Genomic DNA, 26,638 nt, shown 5'->3' on the forward strand with positions numbered 1-26,638 from the left:
TTCCATTTTCCCTTTCTCTCCTAGAAAGCATCAAAAAGTGTGAAATTTGGATTTAATGGGGGTTGTGAAATAACTTGGATTTTCCTCTAAATTGTTCCAGAGGACAGTGTCAGAACCAGGATAGGAACAGGCTTCAAAGAACGTCGGGGGTGTTCAGAAATTATAAATATTTCCAGAAATACTATTTTACATATTTTAAATATTATAAGTATTTCCAGAATATCCTTGTTATCTGGGGATTCAGGGTCAATCCAGGTGTGTGTCTTATTAATCTGTTTTTTTCTGGAGTCTAATAAATTGAATTTCTAAGAGGAAAAAATAGCATGTTCTGTGTTAGACATGAAAAAAATGCTTTTTATGAGCACATACTCTAAGAAATCTTTACATTAATTGTGTCTTGGCATTTTACACTCCCAAGGCAGTGTCTGAAACCATGTGAGAGCTGGAAGTGCCATAATTTGTGTCAGGACCAGAGCTGATCAACTCCAAATGTGGAGTTTTTTATTTCCTAAAATGCTGAACCCATTTGAAGCCTTTATTCCTCTCTCTGAGCAGCCAGACAGAGAGTCAGGCTCAGGCTGAGGGTGTGGAATTATTGTGTGAATAAAAATCTGGGAATCTGAGGCAGAATAATTCATTCCTTAATGGGCTGGGGGAGGAATAACTTTTACTGCCACTCTTTAAACATCTCAGAAATCCCTGTCAAGGACCCTCCCTGTGCTCCTTCCCTCTGGGATAACATTATCAGGTTCTCACTTTTATTGCTGCCCCACTTCTGATTTATGTTTTGCTCATCAAAGCTGCCAAAAGATGATGGTTTTCTGTACAATTATACATCTTTTATACACGATTGTTCTTTCTTTGTTCAGCAATTTTCCTCTGCACACTCCAGAGGAGTTTCCTAATTCATAGTTTTCTTACCAGACATTTGTACTTCCCATGGATTAGAAAGAGGAGAGTTTGGAGTTGGTCAGGGAGAAGATTTCCACCTGATAATTCCTTCCTGACGTTGTGAGAAAACCACATTTTAAATGGCTTTGCTTGAAGAACTCAGGGTTTGATTGCAAAAAGAAATCATTTTAACCTTCTAAAAGCAGGATTTTCTGCTGCTCTGCTGAGCTTTAGTTCTGGTTTCCAATCTGTGGCCACACACACACACAGGGCCTGGTTTGGGTGGGATTTTCCCCCTCCTCCTCTTCATTGATAGAAACTTTTCAGTGGGTAGAACATCAGTCAAGTTGAGCTTAATTCGTACAAGTATTGCTGAACACAAATATGTGCTTCTAGCATTTATTTCAGGTTATAGACTAGTTTTACATTATCCCAGCTGGGTATTAAAGGGAGTTCCAGAACTGGCAGCATGTTGGGGAAAAGCAGATGTGGACTGTAAGAAAACAATCCTTCTGGGTCCTGAGCTCTCCTTGATGTCTGCTTCGAATTCACACTCCATATTCCAGGGAAAAAAATTGAGAGGGGTTCAAAAATGCAACTTAAAAAATGCTAATGCTGATGGGAAAGCTTAATTTCCCTCTGCAGATTGCATTTGCATCGATGTTAGAGACCTTTGGCTGCCCCGGAGGCTCAGCTGGTAGCAAAATATATATTTAGGGAGAGTCAGAGGGAGGGTCAAGCACAGGCTGTTGGTGTCTGGGAGCTCCACATAGGTGAAACTTTGAGCTCTACAGCAAAGTTGGGATTTAGGGCTGGAACTGCTGGGCTGGTTCCTCTCATTCCATCCCACAGCCATGGATTTCCCCGGACACGAATGGGGAAAAGAAGCGACGGCACAGAACCTTGGAGAGATGCTCTGGAAGGGTAAAACTGCCCTGACAACACACATATGGTTGGAGTTCAATCCCCAGGGGAGAACAGGCACTCAACTACTGTGCCAATTGTTTTCCATCCCCAAAGCAAAGAGATTTTAATGATTTATGGCAGAACAGGGTGGATGTGTTACCTAATGGGGTTAGAATGACTCGATGCAGTTTTCTAAGCAGTGCAGGAAGTGAAGGGGATAAACAAATCCCGTCTTGTTCCTCTTTGTTCCCATTTCCAGCAGCAGAGTTTTGGTTATCTGCTAAAATAGTAGTTTCTCTGGGAATGCTTTCCCGTGCAGAGCTGGTATGTGGAAGCAAAAAAAAAGAAAATAAAAAAGGATTTTAAAAATCACCACTTTAAAATTATTTAAAAATGGCCACCATCATTTTAACATTATTTAAAAATCATTTTATTTGTGTTCTCAACGTGGAATGTAGCTGGCAACCCACATTTTTTAAGGGTTTGTGTAATTCTTACATGTCGGGCTACTTGAGAAAAGTAAATAAAGGAGGGAATTAATCCAGTAACCAGGAATTCATTTGGAAAATTGGGAAAGTATCATGTGCAGCTCCATAACTACACAACTTAGGCAAACCAAGTGACACTCTGGTAGGATTCATTTTCATTTTATGACTTGAAATTAGAGAAAGGCTGTTTGCATCATCCCAAAGGCTGCTGTGAAAGAGGCACCAATTCCCAAGCCTGTCTCCAGGGGATTGGAAACATTTGGCCACTTAGTGCCTGGGTTAAAGGGAAGCACATGTGGAGCTCCAGTGCTGAGCAGCTTCTGGTGCCTGGAATGATGTGGCTTTAGGTGGAGAAAATATATATAATTCATGTCTTATCTGTGAACCTTGGTGGAAGTCAGGGGGTGGTGATTTGTGGTGGTCTGAGGTTATTAAATCTGTCAAAAAGATGATAGTTTTAAAAATGACAGTCCATATGTGTAAGGACATCCACCTCCATGGAGGAAATCCATCATCTTTCCTAATTGCTTTTCTTTGGGAACTCTTTTCTGAAAAAAGAATGACATCAAACATAAGATTTGCTGAGGTGGAACATGATCTATAACATTTAATATCCATCCCATCTGCTCTTGGTTTGGTCCTCACTGGAGCCCACGGAGCAGTTCACAGCAACACTTGCCTTTTCAGTGCCAATAATTGAAATAAAGTGGATAAAGCTTCTATTATTTTGGATTCTTTTTATGTGAACTTTCCTAGGAGATAAAAGCCAAGATTAGAGCTATAGTTGAGTATTTTAATTCCTTTCCTACCGATATCCTGTAACCTTTTGTAGGAGTATTTGGAGAAGTCCAGGTGTTCTGTCATATGTTTTCCATTCTAAAAACCAGCCATTTCATGTTTATTTTTAGCCAAAATTCTGGAATTCATGTTCCCCTTACACAAGGACATACCCACTAGAACATGAAGAGAACTCCTCGTGTCCTGGTGTCTCCCAGCTCTGTCGTTCCTGCCGTGGGACTTGGGGGGAAAAGGGAAACTAAAGACAACAGACAGTTCCAAGCTCTGGATGCCTTCTCTCCCTGTGAAATCTGGGTCTGTCTTCCCTTAGGTGGGGGAAAAACCCCCGAGGGTTCAAATGTGCTCTTTAACTTGTTCAAGTTGCCATGTTTTCTTGTCCCTGGGATGTTTTTTTCAGGAATTACATCCACAGTGGGTTTTTTTGGTGCAAGTTTCTCTAAGCAACTTATTAATGTAATTCAGGTAATTCTCCAGAGCACTGTTTTCTCATTTAAGTGCTCTTTAATTGACAAGTTCTGGCTTAGAACTTTCTCCAGCTGCTGATTTATAGTCCAGGCTCCTCGCTGGGGTTGTTCCTGCCATCCTCCTCCTGCTTTTCCTTTGAATCCATCACGTCCTTCTGATCCTGATGGATAGAACTTGAGCTGGTTACATCATTCCACAATTAAAGTGGAGGAGGGAGAATATTAATTTGCTTTTCCTTAGGACTTTTCCTGAGCATTGCAATCCTAGAACTCCTCTGTCCCTCTGTGGACGAGCTGTTGTCGCTCGTGCTTTTTTTTCCCCATCCATATTTCTCCAAGTTAATGGGATCCTGCCGTGTACAGTAGGAGCAGTGTTTTGTTACCCTGGCTACAAGACTCAAACTTTCAGATGTTATTTTGCTAGAACTTAAAAAAAAAATATCCCTGCCAGTTATGATGTAAACATTTGCAGTTCCCCCTAAATGCCTTTTCTTTCTGGAATCAAAGTGAAATCACCGTTCCGAGGGCAAAGTGAGGAATTGGTTTGGACATTTGAAAGCAAAATAACAGCTGTGTGTGATTCTGGGAGATCCTCAGTGATCTGCTCTTCCTATTTTTAAGTGGCATATTTACTACCAGCCTCAATGGAAGGGAAGGACCTTCTCATCAGCACTAAGAGTCCAAATCCTCCTTTAAGTTTTTTATGAAAGGGTTGGACGCTCCTTCTGCTGAAATTGCCTCAAGACTTGAGCAGAATTTCATAGTAAATGCTCAAAGTCCTTCAGCATTTCTCCTGACCTTTTGTTTTGAGCATAACTAATCCCACCAGGAATTGGAGCCTGGAGGATGGGCCCAGCAGGGTGACATTTAAAGCCGTGTTTACATTTATTGGAGTAGCAGGGATTTGCCACAGCAAAATGTAAAGGGAGACAGTCCTTCAGAAGGGAAAGATCCTCTCCCTCTTGGCTGGGTTATGTCACAACAGCAAATTTCCCACAGCCAGATGCTGTGTGAGTCACGTTCCTTATCCACTGGGGTGACCTCTGGCCGTGCTGGTCACTTGGAGGAGTCTGTGTCACTCGGCTTTCACTCCTTCCTTCAGCTTTTGCACTCGGCAGCTCCACTTCAGGAAGATTTCTTTGACACTGGAGTATTTTACTCTGAACTATCCAGCCATTTCTTAACAGCACTCAGTTGTACATTGAATAAAACCCAAAAATTACATTCTGCTGGAAAAAAACCATGGAAGCCAAAGCTTCTTTAGTACTGCTCCAAAGAGTGGATTATTGTGGGGAGATGGAACTGCCCACTCCGAAAAATCTTCCTGTTGGAAGTAGCTCCATGATTTTACCCTACTTGCTGCTGACACTGAGCTGTTTCTTCACAAAATGTTGGAATTATGTAGATTTGTGGCTGCCCCATCCCTGGAAGTGTCCAAGGCCAGGTTGGATGGGCTTGGAGCGACCTGGTCTAGGGGAAGGTGTCCCTGCCCATGGCAGGGGGTGGTTTATAAGGTCCCTTCCAACCCAAACCACTCTGGGATTCCACGATTCCATGAGATTTGAATAATATTTACTGTTCTCAGATTGAATTAACTCCAGAGTTTTTACAAGCTGTAACAGAACACAGAAGGCTGAGCAGAAATGCTTAGTTATGTGTTTCTGACTCTTTTTTTCCTTTCTTGCCAAAAGATTATGGGGATATATGGAAGAATTTTGGGTGGATTGACTACCTGGCAGTCCCATTCCCATATGTGTGTGGAGTTCATGTGATATAATCCGTGGGTTCACCAGAGAAGAGATTGATTAACCAGGGAAGGTGGGCAGGAAATACCCAAATTCCTAATTCAGGGAGCTCTGGCAGGTGCAGGGACATCAGAGCACCTTTTGTGGAACAACTGACATCAAACTGGGGGTTGTTTTTGGGAAGTTCAGCATCTGAGAAGAGCTGCCAGTGAACCCCAAAGCTGTTTGAGAAGTTTCCATTTCACTGAGAGGATCTTGGTACAAAAGCTGAGTCAGATGATCCAGATTTCCTTCCTTCCAAACATCCCCCAGGATTTGATACAGTGAGTTTAGATGAGGTAACTCCTCTTTACATAACCAAGTCACTTTTACTGAAATTACATCTGCTCTCAAACTGCCAATTAAGTATAATTAAGTCTTGCACATGTGCTGGTTTAAAGTAGATTTTCACTGAAACTCTGGGTTTGGTTTTGGTGTATTTTACATCCTTTTTCAAGGCCTGAGCTCATCCCTACTAGAAGTCAAAGGAAGCCCTGCTTGGCTTCCTTGGGATGTGACCCCAAAGCATCTTGAGACAATCCCTCTTCCTTCCATGACTTTTCTTTACATCCCTGTCTGTCCATCTGGGATATTGAGTTAAAATCAAACGCTGCTGATGACCATGTGAGCTTCCTACACCCAGGATTTCCTGTATCTCCTTGTATTCAGATCACATGATGCAAAGCTTGATTTAGACTTTTATTTCTCACTAATTAACTTGGCATCCCTTTCAGCCTGTAAAAGTTCCCAGATAAAGTTTAAATTACCCTGATGTTGTTGAACAACAACCACTTCTCAAGGAGCCGGTGGGCTCTTGAGGGACCCTCACCTTGCCCTGGAAGAGTTGTAGACCCAGTGAAAGTCTGAGACACCTTTAATAGCTTCACTTTTGTCTGTTGGTGTTCACTTAATTTTACACAGGTTGTATTTAACCTGGACAGAAATAATGCACATAAAAATATTCTGTGTTTTTAAATACTGTACATGGAAAAAAATGGCTAAAGCTAAAGCTGAGCTGTGCTTAGGAAAAGCTCAGGGGGACAGTGATGGTGAGAGCAGGTGCTTTTTAATATAAGATAACATAATCTATATTAATTTGATCTTTTTCTGCACCTTATGTTTTGCAGTTTATTTCCCAAATTAGATGTGAACAGTTTTCCAAGACCACAGAATATTTTATTTGTGTTTTTCTTTCTTTGTTTTGGTTTGATTATTTTTTTTTTTTTTTTTTGCTGATTGGTTTCTTTGGAGTTTTTCTCTGGTTTTTTTTTTTCTTTTTTAAAAAAAACCTTGTGCAGGGAATGTTCCTAAAGATCAGGAACCTCTGCCACACTTTCCCTTTCAAATCTCCCCTCAGTTCTTCACTCAGCACCTCATTTTTCTTTGCTCAGGGTCTATTACACCATTTCCCTGATGGCTACAAATCCATAAAACCCCAGTGCTGGGAAGTATCGGAGCTTTGCTGACCAGAGTCACCCTCCAGAGGCAGAGGCTCATTCCTGGTGCTCCCAGCCATGTTTTCCTTTGGGATCACCAAAAGGGACTTCTTGGGAAGGAAATGGGTGTTGTGAAAGGACATCAAGGCCAGGTTGGACCTGACTTGAAAAAACCTGGTCTGGTGGAAGGTGTCGGGGGGTGGAACTTTCTGAGCTTTGATGTCCCTTCCAACCCACCCCATTCCATAATTCCATGATTCCCTGAAGATGCAGAAGGTTTACATCCACCAAGACATACTTTGCCATCACTGATCTCTCTCCACCCCACCTCAGCAGGCAGAAAAAGGGACATTTTGGTGCAGTTGCAGTTTCAAAGTTCCAACCCCAGTAGCTGCGGTTGTGTCCATGTGTTTCTCCAGGCACATTAAGGGAATCTGGGAGCTGACAGGGCTGAGCAGAGCTGTGGCCACAGCAAAGCAGCTGAGATGTTTATTCCTTGTTATACAAGGAAATATTGCCCCTGATAAAAACACTCTCTGGAATGATCCATTTCGTTTTTCCCCCCTCTGCAGAGCTGAAATCCATTTCACTTTTCCTGCCTGTTATTTAGGGAATGTCAAGGAGGTGCTCCCAGTTCTATGGCTCTGCAGGGGGTTCCCTGATGAGGTTTTGACAGATTTAAGGGCACTTTTTGCACGGTTCAGCTCCGAACTGCACAGCAGGGACAGTTCCCCTCGCTCTGAACTGCTCTGAGTTGGGCTTTTATTTATGCTGAGTTTATTTTGGTATTGGCACATTTCATGTAAGGAATAAATTGCAAATTTAGGTACAAGTTTTTGTTGGATAAGGGAAGGTCCCCAAGTAAACCTTTAGGACGTAGATCAGTAAATTCCCAGTGATATCAGCTTTGAGAGCAGTCAGTAATTTTTATTTTGTTTTCAGTTACCTGAATTCAACACACTTTTATTTTAAGAGAAATTAATTAGGACATTAATTAAATAAAGTACCTTCACATTACCAAAGCTTCTGTCAAACCCTTACACCACAACACTATATACTGAATTTACAGGATGATGTTGTAATATTTGAGGATGAATGGGTGAAGCAAGTGTCCTCCACACTGGACTTGTTTCTTTGTGTTGGGTCTTGCTCTGCTTCCTCAAGGGAAATTAAGAACTACAAAATTAAACTTTTGGACTTGAGTCTTGGATTTTTTTTCATACGACTCCGTTCTTTTGGCTCTGCACTGCCTGCTCCAGCTTCCTTAGGGAATACCAAGATGTTGGAGACCTGGATTAATCTAAACCTCTGATGTTTTCAAAGAACTTATTAATTTTTGACTAAACAGTTTTTGAGTTCTGGACCTAAAGACAGAGTCTAATTGCCCCAGATAAACTCATCCATGAGCCTGTAAATCCATTAAATAAATGTTTTGTTGGCAATAAGATGGTTTTAGTCTTAAGGCTTTGTGAAGAAAACTTTAAGACTGGAAAGAATCAGGTAGAGGGACTTATCTTTTTGAAGGGAAGGTGTTTATCAGCAGAGCTGCTTATCTTTTCAAGGAGCTGTGTTTGCTGTTTGAATGTGTTTTGCCATCAGTGCCACAGGATTTTTAGTGAACCTTCTATAAACAACCACTCAGCAATTCAAAACCTCTCTTTATTTAAAAAAAAAATCATATTTTTTTGCATTCCTGCAGTAGAAATGGGAAAAAAGACACCAAATTCTCAGAGTGTCTTGGTTTTGAGCCTTTTATGGGTAGGCAAACATTTGTGCTTGCCTAGATCAATAAAAGGGCTCACAACAGTAGCAAGAAGGTGTTTTAAAAGGTTCAAAAGTGTCTTTTAGAATGTTCAATCTGGCAAAGACCAGCCTGAGGAATAGGCCTGGTTTCGGTAAAGAATTTCCAGCTATTCCGAAATATTCATCTGGTTCTGGAATTTAAAGGCTTAAGTTATGAACTTCCAAAAGAATAATTGTCAGTGCTAAGTAAAATCGGCAGAGGGTGTGATATGTGTTGAACCTTGCTTGGAAAATGTTTGAATAATTTTGGAAGAAACTGAAAGAAAGCATTAAATTTTAATCTTTTGAAGAAAATTCTATTTCCTGCCCTGGCAGTTGAATGTTGAATGGGAACAATTTGTTATGGGATAAAATGAGCTTGACATGGAAAGAAAGGAGGCAGAGAAGGTGGCTGGTTTTCATTATTAAGACTAATTTCATTAAGTTTTGTATGGCAAACATCTCACTGAAGAAGGGATGAAAAACAGAAGTTTGGGAGATCAATAATTTGCATGTCCCAAACCATCAAGAGTTTGAGTAATAAAGAGAAAAAAAAGGGGGAGAGAGGAGGTAAAAAACCCAAAGAGAAAGGCAGAGATTCAGGTCAGTGGGATGACACAGTTGGTACTGTCATAGAATTCCAGAATCGTTTGGGTTGGAAGGGACTTCAAAGATCATTTAGTTCCAGCCCCATGGGCAGGGACCCCTTCCACTATCCCAAGTTACTCCAAGCCCTGTCCAACCTGGCCTTGGACACTTCCAGGGATGGGGCAGCCACAGCTTCTCTGGGCAACCTGTGCCAGGGCCTCACCAGCCTCACAGGGAGGAATTCCCTCCCAATATTCCACCTAAACCTCCTCTGTTTCTATTTGAAGCCTTTCCCCCTGAATCTGCTGTGAAAGGGAGTTTTTTTTTCCAAGTGCTCTGGAAGGTCACTGGCAGGTGAGAACATGCAAGAAAACAGGGAAGCTGTTGGAAATGTTTGGTTCTGTTGGAAATTTTCGGCTTCTTTGTTGTAAAACAGTTTCTGTGTGACAAGAAGGGGGGGATGGAGCTTAAAACAACCTGGTTTAGTGGAAGGCGTCCCTGCCCATGGCAGAGGGTGGAATGAGATGAGCTTTAGGGTCCCTTCCAACCCAAACCATTCCATGATTCCACGATAAGGGGGTTGTTCGGTCACTCACAGTCATTGTGAACTTTATAGTTCAGAAATAAATGAGAAAAAACCCCGTTGAAGACCTACAGGTAATGAATAGAGATGTGATGTGATCCCAACAGCCTGGATCATTCAGTTCCAACACTAACACCGTAGGGTGGGAGAATTTTGCTCACTCCTGTAAAAACAAAGTGTAGCATCCTTTGCAGTTTGATGCCAACTGTATCCCAGAACACCCAAGATCTCATAAAATCCTGAGCACACCCCTGAGGTCATTTATTTGGGTCACCTCTTCTTGCCTCCCCCGCTCCCCAGAGAAATTGTGGTCCACCCCCTCCTCCATGGCCACCCACCCTCAGATCAGCTGAGAAATCAGACTTTGGGAAGCAAAACCTTTGTTAGGAATGTTATTTTTGCTCTTTGTTCTCCTGCCTTCCTTTGAAAGGTTCCTTTTGTTCGCTGCGGGTCAAATGTTGTAGTTTAAAAATACATCCCTCATGGTACAAAGAAATTAAATTAATATTAATTAATGTGCCTATTCTAGCTGAGTGTCAAAAATGGCAGCGAGGACTTGTCATTATTTACATACATGTATTTTATTCTGACCTGTGTGTCAAGAAGTAAATTAAAATTAATCTAAAGAGAAGCATGTTTTTAAGAAGCACTTTGAGACGGATCCACTGTTCTTTGGTTTTGAAGCCTTTGGGAACTTAGGAACTGTAGGAACTTAGAATTAATTAGTAATTCTTAAATCTACACCTTCATATATGACACAAATATAAACATTGTTCTAATAAATGGTCAACACTGGGATGCCTTTGGCTGTGAGAAGGAGTATCTTGGATTTGGGCCTGTTTATGCAGCAGTAAAATGTTACTCAGTGACATCCCTGTGCACTACTGATAGTGTCACTCTCATGTGACCTGTCAGTCTGTCCCAATTAGTCTTTGTCATAATCATTAACATAATTATGAATCCCAGAAGGCCAAGTGGATTGAGCACCTTGTGTGAGAATTCCTGTGTTCCATGTCCACGTGGCTGAAAGAAACTGGTACTGATAGTCAAGTGTTTTTGGGGTTTTTTTAACAGTCTTTGGTGCTGGATCTGGTTTGGTTCAGGAGGTTACAGACACTGAATGACTGGGGTTTATATATATATCTATATATCTATATATCTATATATCTATATATCTATCTATATATATAGGGTGTATTTTAGAACAATTTGGTTGCACTGGAAAAGATATGTGGAGCCATTTTGGTTGTTATTATTATCTATAGCAATAAAACAATATAAAAGTAACTGTTTTGGTTATTATCTGTAGAAATATAGGCATAAAAATAACACTTAGGGAAATGTATAAGGAAAAGAAAGGAAGAGAAAGGAAGGATAAGAGTAGAAAGATGTCACCACCGGGGGGTCCAGCTACGAGACCTGATCATTGCAATATTGGTGTCTGTTGGTCAAAGTCTTGATCACTTGGGGTGGGGGAAGACCCCAAAACACGAAGTCCAGTGGGTTGATATGTGCTCAGGTCCAGGAAGGAGGTTTTACACTGATGGAACATGTGGGTCATTCACAGTCCTCTGGTGGAAGAGTCTGGACCTGCTGCTCTTGCAAATGGCTCCTTGTTGGAGCCATTCACCAGGAACATCCCAGCCTCTCACAGGGGCTCTGGGATGACCTAATCTGAGGAGATGCCCCACTGAGGTCCCTTCCAGCCTGCCCCACCCTGGAATTCCGAGTTGTGACTCCCTGCTGTCCCCACAGGTGCTGCAGGGTGCTCAGCTCATCGCCGTGGCGTCGGCCGAGCCCGCGCCCGGGGGGGTGGATGGATCCCCACTCCAGGGAAGTGACATCCAGGTCCAGTATGTGCAGCTCACACCGGTGACAGACCACTCTGCCACCAACCAGGTATGTCCAGGTCTCTATTTTCACCATCTGAATGTGCTTAACTCGAGTGAAATATCCATCACACGTCCTGTATATCTACCCACAAACAAGGACTTCATGATCCTTTCTCCAAGCCATAAAAAAATATCATTTACATAATTTTTTTAAAGATATAAATGGTCTTTTCCTGCTCCCTCTTCTGTGTTCCTTCTCAGTGCCTCTAGAGAACAGTTATTTCGGTCATCATTGTTTTCCTGTGCCCTTGAAGGCTAAAAGCCATTGCAAAGGACAGGGCAAGAAACGTGCCTGAATGCAGCCAAAAAGGATATTTTAGACTGAGGTTTCAGTTAAAAATGTTATACCCTTCCTGACAGCAGTTTTCCAGTTGTTTTGATCAACAGCCTGGATTTCCCACAGCATCTGTGAGTGAACACTTGATCCCCTCAGTTATGGTGGAGGAATTACCGGGTATTTTTGTCTTTTTAAATCAGTTTGAACAGTTGTGTGGCTGAGTCTAGAAAAAGCTTGTCATCAACTTGAAGCTTTGGTGACAATGCAAGAAAATTGACTTAGAACAGTTGTAAGAAGTTTTTCTGAAGATGGTCACGGGTTGTTTTGCAAATCCCTCTTCCTGGGCTTCTGTTCTGGAGGATGCCAAGTGCTTGTGGAATTTTTTTACCTTCTGAAGATTTTATTCTTAGTCACTTGTAAGACTGCTCTGGACGCTGAGAGTGTTGCTACAGGGATTGTGCCTTATTTTTTATGAATCCTCCATCACTGCTGGTCCTATGCAATTAATAAATCATGGAGTCATGGAATATCAGGACTCACAAGGATCATGAAGCCAAATAAGTGAAGTACACAGGCAGCAGGTAGTGAGAGGTGTTTCTCCTGCTGCTGCTCTCACTCTAGACTTGGAAAATACTTAAATTTACCTCCCATAGAGCTTTCCTGGGTGTGTTCCTTGTGCTTGTCCTCTCAAATTTAGCAATTTGATAGATTTATTCACCACTTTGGCACGAATTTATTGAACAATTTAAGTTTAAGCAAACACCAAATTACCTTTCAAGTTGAACAGGATAAAAGTCTTGTAGCAAAGTGCAATAACTGACAAGAAGGCAGAGATGGGGAGAAAGAATTTGAAAAAGAATTTCTTAATTTAGGAGAAACACTTCATGATTTCGAGCCTCTGGTATTTTTATTTGAATAAATAAGTTGTGACTGTGTAGTAAAATCTGAAGGATGGGAAATCAGGAGTTTCCACCCATGTGGATCATCCTGCAGATCCAAGGCTGAGGGCAAAAAGCAGGACTTCCAATCAGACTGTTTTACAACAGAAATACTGTCAGAGATGTAATTCTGTATCTAGGGTGTTACATAAAGCAAATATTAGATGTGTTTATGGGGGGAAAATCCATCAAGAGCAGATCTCTGGAATGTGGGACAGGAAAATCCAGAGAAATATCATTAAATCCTTGCCCTTTGCTTGGAGTTTTATCAGTGCTTGTGATTCTGGCTCTGTCAGGGGAAGGTTTCCTGGGTGTGAGGGGCTTTCTCCAAGCCAGTCCAGCTGTTCTTAAGTTTATCTTTCAGCTCCAAGGATAGAGTTTGTGTCAGCAGCTCCTTTTCCTTACTCCAAGTAACTTGGCTAAAAGGGATTTTGCAGTGGGATTATCCTTCCCCCCCAGCATTGTCAGCCCACTGGGAGGAATTTAATTTTTAAGGAGACTTCCCTTGAAAGCTGAAATCAATTGTCTTTACTCTCAATTCTGTCATGAGGGCTGTTCTTCCTTGGAAAGTGAGGAAAATCAGGCCTGCAGGAAGGATTTTATTGGAGGAAAAGTTGACTGTTGTAGCTTTATTCTCATTTTACACAAAATAAACACAGACTGCAGTGGGTAAAATCAGCATTTTTAGACCATATCCTGCAGCAACTGAGAAATTCCAAGCACGAGGCCAACAGGGAATTTTACTCTCCTTACCTTCAGCAGCTCTGTCATTCCAGGAATCCCTCCTGGCTCTTCCGTGATCCCCTTGGTGGCCTTTTTATCCACAGTTCTGCCCAGCTTCATATTCCCAATGTCTCTCCATACCTTGAGCTGGGACCAGCCCTTCCACAGCTTCATGTTGTGCCAGACAAAGGGTTTATTTTCTTTATTTAGATCTGGTTCTTTTCGGGAAGAGAGGGGGAATAACTGTTTCCTGTGTGCCACTCCTGATTGTGTAAATCTTTATCATAATTGCATTATTTCAGCCTTCTCCTTAGAGCCTGCAGGTCTATTTAGTCTTCAGAAGGACTCTTGATGTTATTTTTGGTGCCTTTGTAAGTGTGTTCCCATTCCCACTCCATCACAGAGCCGATATCCATGTGGATTTTGCACTGGGATTTTTCCACTGGTACATACAAGAACTTTCTATTAGTACAACAAGTTCACATTCCCTTGGTTACACCAGTGAAAAGCACTTTTAGATTGATTTCTCTTGCTGTCCTGTTTCCCTTTGCAGGGCACTGACAGCCTTCAATCAGCAATCCAGCCAGAAATGCAGATAGAACACGGAGCAATCCAAATTCAGTGAGGGAACTGAGGAACATTGGGAGCTGTTGGTGAACTACAGGCAGAAATGAAGTGCAAGAGGACAAAAATACCTCTTAAACCAATGGTCACACCTCAGACATCTCCAGCCATGGCCTGGTTGTCCTCACCTGGAATAATTCACACCCTTTTACTTCAGCTGGAGCTGTACAACAGCAGTGAAGATCTGACCTTCAGGAAAAAAATCAAGAGGAAAAAAAACAACCCTTGCAGAAAGACAGAAGGAGATTTAATGCATCCAAACTGTGAGACTCAATTCCTGCTCACCCATTTCTTCTGTGAAAAAGGCCCTTTGAATGTCTGCAGATACTTTAGGAGGTGTATTGCTGCTTTGCAATACTTGCTTTACCACATAGAAAAGTTCCAGAGCTCAGCTATTTTTCACTGTTTAAACAGCTTTTTTTTTATTTGCTATGGTGTTTATAACAAAAAATGGAAAATATTTAAAAAGAGGAAAATCCCATGACAGCAAGTATTGGCCTTTTGCTGGTGTTTTCTGTTCAGTGTAATGAAAACTGTACTTGCAGAAGACTAACAATTTTGTTTGTACTGTTGCTTAACTACTTTTCTAGGGGAAAAGGCTTTTAAATGCTGTAATTATGCATTTCTAATGGAAAATAAATGTGTATTTATGAATAGTGCAGCTCTAAGTTGCTCTGCCTTGGGATGAGGATGGTTTGGTGGCTGCAGGAGTGGAGTTCTGGAGAAGTTGATGCCACTTGCAAGCTCTGCTGGAAGTCACTTTAAGTCTCTAAGGAAGGTATCAATCTTAGATTGTTTTATTATCTAAATTTTCAGTGCAAGAAAAATGGGATAGTTAAGCTTTGAAGTCTGCAAATCGTATTTTATACAATGAATTTATGAAATTTATGGTAAATGTGAACAGTTCTTCTGAGCTCTCTCCCTTTTAGTTCCTCTGCCTCCTTTGTCCAGCAGTGCCTCGGTCTGGGATTCATCCATCCAAAAGTCTGAAATCCATCTTGTTGTTCACCATCCAGAGCAAGGTGAAACCCTCTCTCCTCTGAAACCTCTGGGAAATTTGATATTGATTTCAACAAAGCACCATTTTCCTATTTACTAAGCTTGAGTAGGAAGGAAACCTGTTGCCTATAACCTGATTATTATTTAATGATCTTTTTAAAAAATACAGAGTTTACTGGGGAAGTTTTCTTCGTATTTGATTTTCAGCTGATTTCTATATGCTTATTGCCAATATATTGCTCATAATGCATTTAATGTATTAATGAATGAGGCAGAGCCACAAATTAGCCACAAATTCCATGTTGTTGAATTCAGGATAACTTGAATTTTTATTTTTTTCTTATGAAAGGAAGGGTTAAGCACAGCCAGTTTTTGGGAATGTTGTCCCTGGGAAATGTTACACTTTATATAAATTCCTCCCTCTCTTTAGGATGTCTCTTGACTCAGGAGCACAATGCAAACTGAGCCACAGCTTATGGAACACAGGGTTTGCACCAGGCCAAGAATTTGGCTGCTCTTCAGTTTCTTTTTATAAAAGTGTTTCTCAGTCTGGGGGATCTTTGACAAGCTTGGCATCCAAATAGAGGCCTAAAAATACGCAAGGCCTGTACATTTTGCTGTGTCTGGTTAAACACAGAATCCTGGAATGGTTTGAGTTGAGAGGGACCATCCCATTCCACCCCCTGCCATGGGCAGGGACACCTTCCACTAGACCAGGTTGCTCCAAGCCCCGTCCAACCTGGCCTTGGACACTTCCAGGGATGGGGCAGCCACAGCTTCTCTGGGCAACCTGTGCCAGGGCCTCACCACCCTCACAGGGAAGAATTCCTTCCCAATATTCAGTCTAAACCTGTTTTCTTTCAAATCCGTATTTTCTTTTAAATCCATTCCCCTTGTCCTGTCAAGTCGAGGAGGAGAATTCTCCCCCTCTGCTCCCCCTAAGAATTCTGTTCTCTTTGCATTTTTCAGCTCAGGTACGAGATCAGATTGAGTTCAGGACATGAGATTGAGTTCAGGAGAGGTTCCCTTTAGCCACCAGACCTGCTGCAGGCTCGACTTTCTTCTAAAACTGACTCTAAAGGTGTATGAAGTGGTGAAGTAGCTGATGTAGATCCCAGCAGAAGGAAATCTGCTCCAGTGTGGAATGGAGGGTGTCAAATCAATTGGAATAGGTAAGGAGAGCAGCTTAGTAAGATCCTCCACTGCATCCAGACTTTGAGGTCCTCAAAATGTGAATGTTCCTCCATGTTATGCCCATGTTTACAGGAGTCTGAGCTGTGTTTGTACTTCAAAGAAAAGAGTCTTCACTGAGCCAGGTATTCCAATTCCAGGTAATCCCTGTCCCTCTTCCCTTTCTGTAGGTTCTATGTCCTTGTCTGGGGAGGAAATGTCTCCAAGAATGTTTGATGTGTTTTCTGGGCATCACAGAGTGTGTCACCTACAAATAAGTCATTCCCAAAAAGAGTAATTCAGGAGTGAATTCCTTTTTGGGAAATAGTTGTGGATGGTCTGGGAGGTTCTGTGCAGGGTGAAGTTATGTCCACACAGAGTTTATAACACAAACATTTCCACAGAACACTAAGAAATCCTAAAAATATTGTAAGGTACCAAGTAATCAGCATCTCCCAGGGGTCTGAGGGTTTGCCTGGCTCTGAGTTCTGGCAGATTGGTGTTGTTTGACCACAGATGTGGTTCTGTCCTTGAAGACAACTTTCAGTGGGTCAGCTACAATTACACTCCCATTATGTCTCCTGTTACTCACAGCCTCTGCTTTGTCACTAATAAGGTTCTTTTCCCCTCAGCAAACCTTTCAAAATCCTCATTTTTAACTGTTCTTTTCCTCCTCGAGCTGCTTTTGTCCAAGAGAGGTTGAGAACATATGACCAGGAGTCTTCAGGGAGACTTTTCTTGTAAGGTTAGACTTGGATCGGCTGCGTGTTTTATTTTTAATTGATATTAATTCATCTTGTGACCTGCAGAATCTTGTTTTCATGGGGTTGATTTAGTTGAGTGCAAGAATATTTCTGTATCCAGGCTTAGGGGAAGAAGAGCCTCTGGTTGCCTTACTTGGTCCTTGGATTCCACCTGAAAAGGTGAATTCTTGAGGGCTTCCACAGTCCTGATTTAAAACTAATCAAAATATTACATTTTGGTGGATTGTACAGCCAGAAATTGGTCTAAAAAAAGTGAGGGAGTGGGTTATTTCTTTCCTGGTTTTCTCTTGCTTTCATTCCTTCTTAGTTTTATGCATTTTGTCTTGCAAAACAAATCTATAAAAACCATCACCCTCCTGTGACCCAAATAAACTGGAATGTCTTCATTAGCTGCATTTTTAGGCATTTCAGTATTGACAGTGTGCCTGTAAAGGAAGGAATCGTGGCCAAAATGTTGCTCTGATGCTTGTCTCCCTCGTGGAGGTCCTGGTGTGTGGATATTCTCTGGTGGCCCTGGATTTTATTATCCACTTCTATGGATGTAGAGTTGCATGTTAGAAAATACAGCGAGAAAACCAATACCTAAAAAAACCCACCCCCAAATCACTCCATAATGTCCCTCTACACAAACTTCTGTTAGCAATCAGTATTCCTTCTGAATTCCTAATTATCCAGGCACTGCGAATTCTGACTAGAATTCAACCAGAACTGTTTCCCATTATCAGGAGTAAGAATGTTCCTTTCATTCCCGGCGATCCCAAAGCACTTCTGGAAGCTCTGCTGGTTTAGATGAGCCCTCAGCAGTCAAAGCTCATTTCCTTGGATGGAGCTGGGAATAAGGAAGTCATTCAGCTGGAATCATATCTGGGTAAACTGAGGTGGCTGTTTAATGTTCTGCTCCAAACACACAGACCTGGGGTTGCTGCTGAACAAGGTTTGACTCATTTAAAGGGTGTTTTATACCCCCAAAATAGGAATATCAGCAGCAAGTGGAGGCAGGAGGAGCCATGCAGAGCCCACAAGCACTTTGGCCAAGGCAGAGGGTCAACACTTCTCGTTCTAAAGGTGATTTTTAATCAAGTCTTCTTCTTTCTCATGCTAAATTGGATGGAACTGGATGAAAACCTATTTTTCCCCATTTACAGCCTCTCATACAAATTTTAATTCAAATCTCTCTGTTCGACTGTTTTGCCTGTTTTTAAACTTGGGTGAATTCAAAGTTTTCTCCTCTTTTCTTCCCCTTCAATTTTTCTAAATTTCCTTTTCACAAAGGAAAAAAAGCCTTTTCATGATATTTTATAAAATTTTATATTTTGGGCAGAAAATATATCTTATATCTGTTTTAAAGGAGTTTAATTAATCAGTATGGATTTTTTAATTAACCAGGAGGCTGGGAAAAGTTCTATATTTCTTCTGGTCCCTCAGGTTAATCATCTGTGGGTTTGAATGTTTAATTGAACAGTCCAGTTTCATCTCTGTCCATCATGTTGGGTTATGAGATTATATGTTATTTAATATTTTACTAAATAGCTTATTCCAGGTTTTTCCTATAAAACAGAACAACAAAAACCTGGGTGAAAAACTGAGTTTAGTCAGACATGGTTTTCTTTGTCCCTCACTGCTCCATGATCTGGGTATTTATGGTATTTAAAAATTAATGAAAAATATAAACATCCCCGTATCCCACACTGATTCTCTGCTTTTCTGAAGGAATCTTTGGGATTTCTATTTTCCATATGCCCTGGGCTTTGTTTGCCAAGCAGGATCTGAGTACTGAAGCAAATACACTGAAATCAAAGGGACTTTTTTATTATTCCCACAGGGAAAACAGATCTGCTGGACTTATACAGCAAATAAGTCAGATTTTAAATGAGGAACTATATGTTCAATTTACCACTGGCTTTCTGGGAAAAGCAGGAAAAAAATTGGGAGCTGCCCAGCACCATTTGAGTAGCTGAAAGGTGCATTTCAGCTTGCTTGATATATTTAGTTAGTTAGTTAGTTAGTTATTTTTCTATGTATTATATAAAATTATATACTTAATCATATAATATATTTTATATATGATATATACACGTATAATTTATATATACTATATTGTTTATATACATATTTATATATATCCTATATATCATATATGTTATATATACTATAGGTATTATATATTATACAATATAAATACTATGTTATAAATACTACATTTAGTATTTATAAATACTACATTTAGTATTTATAGCGTATATTACGTCAATACAAATATATAGTTATATAATATATACCATAAATATATCACATATTTTTATACAATAAATATTATCTATTTATATATACATAATGTATACAATGCAAGTATTATATTTATTTATTTATTTATTTATAAAACCCTTGGTCTACTGGATTCTAAATTGCACTTAACAGGAAAAATCAAGCCATTTTAGACCTTAACTTTGTGCACAGGAAGATGCTCTTTTACTGGGCTTAGTTACCAAAAATGCCCCAGTTGGAAAGTCAGTGTTTGCTGTTAATTAATAACATTTTCACTGAATAACCAGATTTTTCTCTGCTGTTCCCTCGTGGCAGCAAAATGAAACCTCTTTTTGCCAGTGCCAGGTGAATCCCAGCAGCTGCTCCTGGGAATTCTGCTGACTCCCAGTTTAGGTTGACCATGGCTAAACTCATTATTTGATGCCGTTTCTCCCTAAAATTCCTGTCACAGACCTCTTGGGCTGGCCCTTCTCTGCTCATCCCAACTGGGAATGCTTTAATCAGCCCCACTGGTGGGATTTGTGAGGCTCAGCTCCGTGTCCCATCCCGGAATGCCGTGCTCTCCTTGGATGCATGTGCCTTGCATAATTCCTGTTATTTAACAGCAGTTTTATTACTCAATCCTCCTTCAACTCTCTTAATCCCCCTGCTCTAATGGGCTCCTGCCTCCTCAGCAAAAGAAATTAAAAAAACCCCAAATGTTCCTAAAAGAGGAGTGAGGAATCCAAGGAAAAAAAGAGGAGCATTTTGGTGCTTTGCTCTGATTCCTCCTTTTCCACATGCTCAGGTTGCCTTTCCCTCCTCTCTGCAGTGAAACGTGGTGGTTCCCAGGGAGAAGTTCACACAATAGTGCCAAAAATATCCCAGTTTATCCCAGGAACAGCAGCTCTGGAGGTAGGCAGGGGCAAGGGGGAGATTTGGGGTTATTTTCATCTTTTTTTAGTTTAAATTTTGTTTATCCCTTACTGTGTTTTTAAATAGTTTGTAAACATCTGGGGGGATTTACATCTGGTTTGGGTTGTGCCTGAAATTCCTCTGAGTTTCGTTAAATTGACCATTAGAATGAAAGCAGGAGCTTCTCTGGCAGGTTCTGTCTCAGAATTTTAGAAAAATAAATAGTAATTTTAGAAAAATAAATAGTCCATCTCCACACTTTCCCCCTCTGACATTTTCCTACGTTGTCATGGGAATTTTCTTGTGTGGCAAAGGGCTGAGTGCACCTTGGTATGAGTGAAAAGAATTGTTTTCCTTTTTGTAAAAAGTGGAAGGCATTCATTTTTCTGCCAGAAAATCAACTTTGTAGGAATATTCCCTTAGAAAACTTGGAATGTCTTTGCATGGAGTGACAGTTTTCCTGTTGAATCTTTGAGCAAATGCAGCTGACTTGGCACTGATAAAACCTCATGGATACTGAGTGGCTGAACATTTTGAGGCAGGTTTTCTGTGTGTGGTTTTGCTTTTATTTTGGATTTTCCCTGTGTTATTCCCAGTGTGGAGCTGGGAATCCCAGCTCTGTGCTGCACAGAAAGGAGCCTGGAAGAAGTGTGTCCTTGGATTTGAGCTGCCTCAGGCTCTTGGCTCTAAATCTCTGATCAATGTGCAGGTTTGGGTAAGTCGAGGGTAAGGTTTAAAAGCCCTGGATTGGACTCTTGGGGAGAAAACACTGGCTGGGAAAGAGCTTCAGTTTGGGCAAGGGGGGAATTGCAGGAACATTAAGCCAGTAAATCCAGGTGGGAAAATGAGGCAGAGGGTTTGACGGTGTGTGGAGGAGGATTGATGACCAAGCCAAGTGTTGAGTGGTGGATTCTTCACCTTTAGGTACCTTCTGCTCCTGACTGGCCCCAAATGCAGCCCCACGTGCCTTGGGACAGGAATGGGAATGTGCTGGGATCTGTGGCAGCCTGGCACACTGTGATAGGAGTGCAGGGGTTATCCCAGGGGATGCCCCTGGTTCCCACAGTCTGCAGCTTCACCAGGTTCCCAGAGATGGATCCACACAGTCCACAGTCACTGGATCCATTTATCAGGGAATATTCCCTCTGTTCTGTTCCTGTGCCAGAAAGCACAACCCAATAATATATGAAATACCCTAAATTCATAGAATCATGTAGGTTGGAAAAGCCCTCTAAGACCATGGAGACCAACCATTCCCCCAGCACTGCCAAGGCCACCACTAACCCATGTCCCCAAGGGCCACATCAGCATGGCTTTTAAACCCCTCAGGGATGGGCACTCCACCACTGCCCTGGGCAGCTGTGCCAGGGCTGAACAACCCTTTTGGTGAAGAAATTGTTCCTAAATTAGGGAAATGTTGGGAATACCCTCTCCTAGAAGGCTGCTCCGTGGTGTTGAGCTGAAAACAGATGCCCATATGGAGGTACCAAGTGCATCAGGAAGGGTGTCAGGGGTTGTCTGTCACTTGCTCAGATGTTCTTGTCTGAAGTTCTCAATGTGTGAGTGTTAAATTGGGCTAAAAGTGCTTTTTTTTGGGACCAGTGAAACAGAAAAGTGGTGGGTTCTTGTGCACAGACCTTGTTTGTGGATGACAGCAAATGTCTGGGTGACCTGGGAACCAAGGTAGGAGGAGTGGGCTGATCAAAATGCTAAGAAAAAGAATTCAAGGCAAAAACAATTAAAAAAGCCTTGAAATTCCTAATCCCTTGGGACTGGTTTTTGAGGGTCCATAATTAAAAATATCATAATTAATAAGAGCTGTTTTACAGCACAGAGTTAATAAGCAGGGAGCATCTAAGAAAACATGGGGGTTTCCTCATAAACTGCTGCCTTCCCACTTCCTTTTGTACCCAAGGTTTTGGTGGTGTTGACGAGACACTTCCAGCAGAAGGAGGGTTAAGTCCATGAGAAGGGGGTGGAGAGGGAATCCCAGCTTGGAACTTGAGACTTTCCAGCTGAGAAAGGAGGATTCAGAGATGCAGACGTAATCCTGCAGCTCTGCAACCAACTCCTGTGGCAGAGGAAGTCAGGAAAAGCACATAAATAACTCCACAGCCACAGTTAATGTAGGGCAGGACATAGATCAGTAGTGCCACCACTTCCTCCAGGGTGAGTATGGAAAAACTTCCTGGCTAAATGCTTGCAAATGGTTTAAATACTTTGAAATGGTTGGGTGTGAACTGCAGAAATTGAGGTGAATTGGGATTATTTGGTGCCAGATCAAATAGATGCTCTTTTACCTAAATGCAAGTCGCAGGTTCCCTTGGAAACAGCCCCCAGGAATGGGGATGTTTGAAGCAGAATCTCTGTTGTTTCCTGCTGTAAATTCAAAAGTCCAAAGGAGTTGCCAAGGACTGCAAACAAACATTTAGCGGGAGTGCAGATTTGTCTGTATTTAATATACAAATTTGAGCATTTCTCTTTGAATGGCTTAACTGCTTCCAGCTTGAGCTGCTCTCCTCCTGCAGCTGAAGGTTTCCAGGTAACCCACGTGTTGAGGATGGGCTTTCTTGAACTTTGAAGGATCTTTAGGAAATCTTAGTAGCTCTACACTTTATTTGCTGCCTGTGTGATATATAAAGACTGGGGAGTGTTTGTGGTCAGTCTGAAGGATCCAAAGTCTTCCTGATTGATCCAGAATGAAGGATGGGAGAGGAAAGAAATGCTACTGCCTTGCTTCTCTACAGGGGGCTTTCTCCCTAGCCAGGTGATGGGGATGTGATGTTGCAGCTGGGGTGTGATTTATTGCATTATTACCATTATTATTGCCAGGCTTTCTGGGCTGGTTCTTGGTTAAGTTGGAGTTCAGAGACCGTCTCACGCTGGGCTTTGTGTGGATGTGTTTGTAAAATGCCTGTTTTCCATTACAAACCCGGGAGATAAACGAAGATGACAGTCACATTTTCCTAACATAAATTTCTCCCTCTCTCAGTCTTCCTTGGAAACCATAAATTTCAGCAGCCTGTCTGTGCTCCAGACATCAAAAGCCCCGTGGAGGCGGGCGGGTTGACAAGCCCTGTTTGCCTGGGTCAGGTCCTGTGCAGAAGGACAGACAGAATCCAAATGATAATAGAGAGCTGGGGAGGGAGCAGAGTTAAAGGAGGAAGCTGCACAATGTGGGAGGGGAAGGCAAGTCTCCTGAGGGGACTTGTCTCAGCTGATACAGTTCAGGTGGCGGGGAGAGATTTTCCTTCTCTTTCTGGCCAATGAACATCTTCCTGTTTTCCTGTTCCTGCCCCGAGTGTTTGCAGCCATAAGGATCCAACCTTTTCTTCCTCCCAGCTCTTGGCCAAGTTGTTATCTCACCACAGCCCCATTAACACAACATCCTTTGCTCTTGGCCTTGGTTAATGCTACCTCTTGCCCAAATCAGATCCATTCACAAACTTCCTCTCCTCTGGCTTTTGCTTCTCCAGCATATCAAAAACTTTTCTGGACTTTCACTGTCCTTCTTGGCCTTTCCTCATCCCAGATCCTGCTGCTCATTTAAGATCTTTTCCTTCCCCCTTCTTGCACTTGGCAGGAACAAAATTTCTCTGCAAACTTCTTGCCCTTTAGTCCCTTCCAGCCCTTATGTGTTCATGGTCCTTTTGTCTGTTGGAGCCTTGGACCATCCTTTCTTCCTTGTTCAGCACCTACCACTATCTGTAGGATACAAATAGTAATTCATCCATGAGTTTCACTTGTCCCCAGGTCAGAGCCTTTGATCATTAATGCATAAACAGTGTTGTTTGTATTTTCATTATAATTAGGCTAAGATTAAGCATAATTAGCTTGGAGTTACCACATGAATAAAACCAAGACTCAAGGTTACAGATCAGAAACCTTGTTCTGGTTTTTACTCTGCTTTAAAAATTTTCCTGGGCCCTGCAGAGCACATCAAACCAACTAATCTGTTGAAATAAAACCTTTCTTACAACTTCAACTTGCCAAGTCCTTATCAACAAAATACTTGGAGGCCACACAGGCCCTCTAAAATTTCTCTTCCTACCATGTCGTTCCCAGGGATGATGTTTTCTAGTCTCTGGCTTTAAGAAGCACCAGCAGAATCGGGAGCTGAGCTGGTCAGTGAGGACTTGGAGCAGATTTTAGCAGAGCCCTGTTGTTTTCAGGGCTTCATGCTGGTTGAGGAACATGTGAGCATGTGGGCAGCACCACAGCCATGTCCAACTGCTTCTGGAAGGTGCCTCTCAAAGGTGTCCCTGCTCCCAGTCCCCTTCACTTGCCCAACACGACAACAGTAGTAACAAAATAAAAACATCTAAAGGAGGTTCTGGCTCTGGGGCTGTTTTTCAGTAGGTCCTTCTATGTTTTGGCATTTTATACCAGCCCACTGCAGTGGTGAAAGAGGAGCAAGTCAGAAAGGAAACTCCAGACCCTGGTTTTGCTGCAGGTGACTGAGCCCTTCAGCAAGGACTCTTTCAGGTGCCATTCTGAGCAAAAATCAGCCACGTGGGCTCACCTGGGCTCATGTCCCTCCACTGTCACCAGCACCCTCAGGGCCTTTTCCAGCTTTCCAGCCACTCTTCCCCCAGCCTGGAGCACTGCAGGGGGTTGTTGTGACCCAAGGGCAGGACCCAACAAGGCCTTGTTGGACCTTTTTGGCAGCAGCAATGGTTGTGTTCACTGACCCTGGTCATGTTCAAGGATCCACATCATGTTTGTGGATCCATATCGTGTTCACGGTGTGGGATTGTCACAGATAACCCCTCTTTTCCTCAAGGAGGGACTGGTTTGTGTTGTAAGGGACCTTAAAGCTCATCTCCTTCAACCCCAGACAGGGACACCTTCCACCAGACCAGTTTGCTCCAAGCCCTGTCCAGCCTGGCCTTGAACCCTTCCAGGGATGGGTCCTCCTTTTTCCCTGGGTCAGTAGCACCCTCAGGTTGCTGCTTTGAGCAGCTGAAGTTGGGCAGCTTTGCTTGCACATCATCATTCCAGGAAATCCTTGAATTTCCTCCTCTTTCCTGGCAGCGGGGGACACTTGCCAAACTTTTCTCTGCCTCATATCTTTCCTTTATTTCCACTCTGTGGAATTCAGCTTTAGCTGAGCAGCTCCAGCTCTTTCCAAGGACTTGGAGCTCTCTGTCATGGCTTTCCTGCAGATTTTGCCCAGCTGGAAGCACCAGCTCTGTAGACTTTGGAACCCTCCTGGCTACCCCAACCCAAAAGAGTTGTATTTTCCTGTCAGACACCTCTGGGGCTGAACTCAGCCCAAGTGCCAGGCAGAGAAGAGTGTCTCTCAGCGTTGGATGCCCACAAGAGCACTTTGTTTTCTCAGGGCACCTGCCAGAGCAGCTGATGCCTCAAGCACAGAAATACATTTGGCCTGAGACATCTCTCCAAAAATGTCTTTCTCTGTAGGTAATGGAAAATGTTTCTTTTGAACATATTCTTGCAATTTTTGCCTACACTGAATTTTTTCTTGTAGTAAGCTGTGAGTACAACAGATCTGTTGACTTTTTGCTTGCTCTGTGGTTCACAAATGGCCTCTCTTGGTGCCAGCAGCCAAGCTGAGCTTTCTGCACCAAACCCTGAGTTTTACCTCATTTCTTTATGCTTTGTGCTCCTCTTGCTGGCTCCATAATGCTTTAAAAAATTGTTCAGTGCTTGACAACCCTTTCCATGAAGAAATTCTTCCTGATTTTTGACCTGAACCTCCCCTGGCACAGCTTGACGCCCTTTCCTCTTGTCCTGTCCCTTGTTATATGGCTTCAACCTCCTGTCAGGGAGTTGCAGAGAGCGAGAAGGTCCCCCTTGAGCCTGCTGTTCTCCAGGCTGAGCCCCCCCAGCTCCCTCAGCTGCTCCTCAGATGACTGACTCTTTCTATTTGATTCACTTCTAGTGGATTCCAGCTCTGCCAAGGCTTTTCCCACAGGAAAATGTAATCCCCTCAGGATTACCTTTTGGTAAAGTAGTTTCACAGAGCCAAATAAATAATCCCAGAACCAAAGATGGATCAAAGCTACCAAGGCCATGAGACACCATCTTGCATGTGCAGCAGTCACAGTCAGTGCTCCTGCAAATGTGCTCCCAACCCTTTGGAATTGTTCATCACATGGCCTCCCTCCAGCACGGCACCTTGTTCCAAATATTCCATGTGTGACCTTCCCAGCTCATGGCTTATCCAGGGAGCAGCTGCAGGCCCTGCAGGATCACTGACACCCCAGGAATCCCTTGTATTTTTTAGGGAAAGCCCAGAACTCCTGTAGCTGTTTTTGGAAGCTCAGTTTTATGGATAACGAGTCCCTTTGTGAGGAGGCTGCAGCTGAGGGGTTTCCGTGGGAGCTCAGCAAGGATCTCCATGCTTGG

At 42.4% G+C, this 26,638-nt stretch overlaps 1 protein-coding gene across 3 annotated transcripts in view; it reads left to right on the plus strand.

The window, feature by feature from the left end:
* BANP (BTG3 associated nuclear protein) overlaps positions 1 to 14,920 on the plus strand; it is a 124,466-nt gene extending 109,546 nt beyond the window's left edge. For all 3 annotated transcript variants that reach the window (XM_018084086.2, XM_018084078.2, XM_008927576.3), the window contains exons 12-13: positions 11,476 to 11,619; positions 14,104 to 14,920. In XM_018084086.2, the coding sequence (XP_017939575.1) occupies positions 11,476 to 11,619; positions 14,104 to 14,175 (216 nt within the window). In that variant the 3' untranslated portion in view covers positions 14,176 to 14,920. The remainder of the gene's footprint in view (positions 1 to 11,475; positions 11,620 to 14,103) is intronic.
* Positions 14,921 to 26,638: the final 11,718 nt, after the last annotated feature.

The sequence above is a fragment of the Manacus vitellinus genome, unplaced genomic scaffold, assembly GCF_001715985.3.
Source record: "Manacus vitellinus isolate BGI_N305 unplaced genomic scaffold, ASM171598v3 scaffold_10_pilon, whole genome shotgun sequence".
NCBI lineage: Eukaryota > Metazoa > Chordata > Aves > Passeriformes > Pipridae > Manacus > Manacus vitellinus.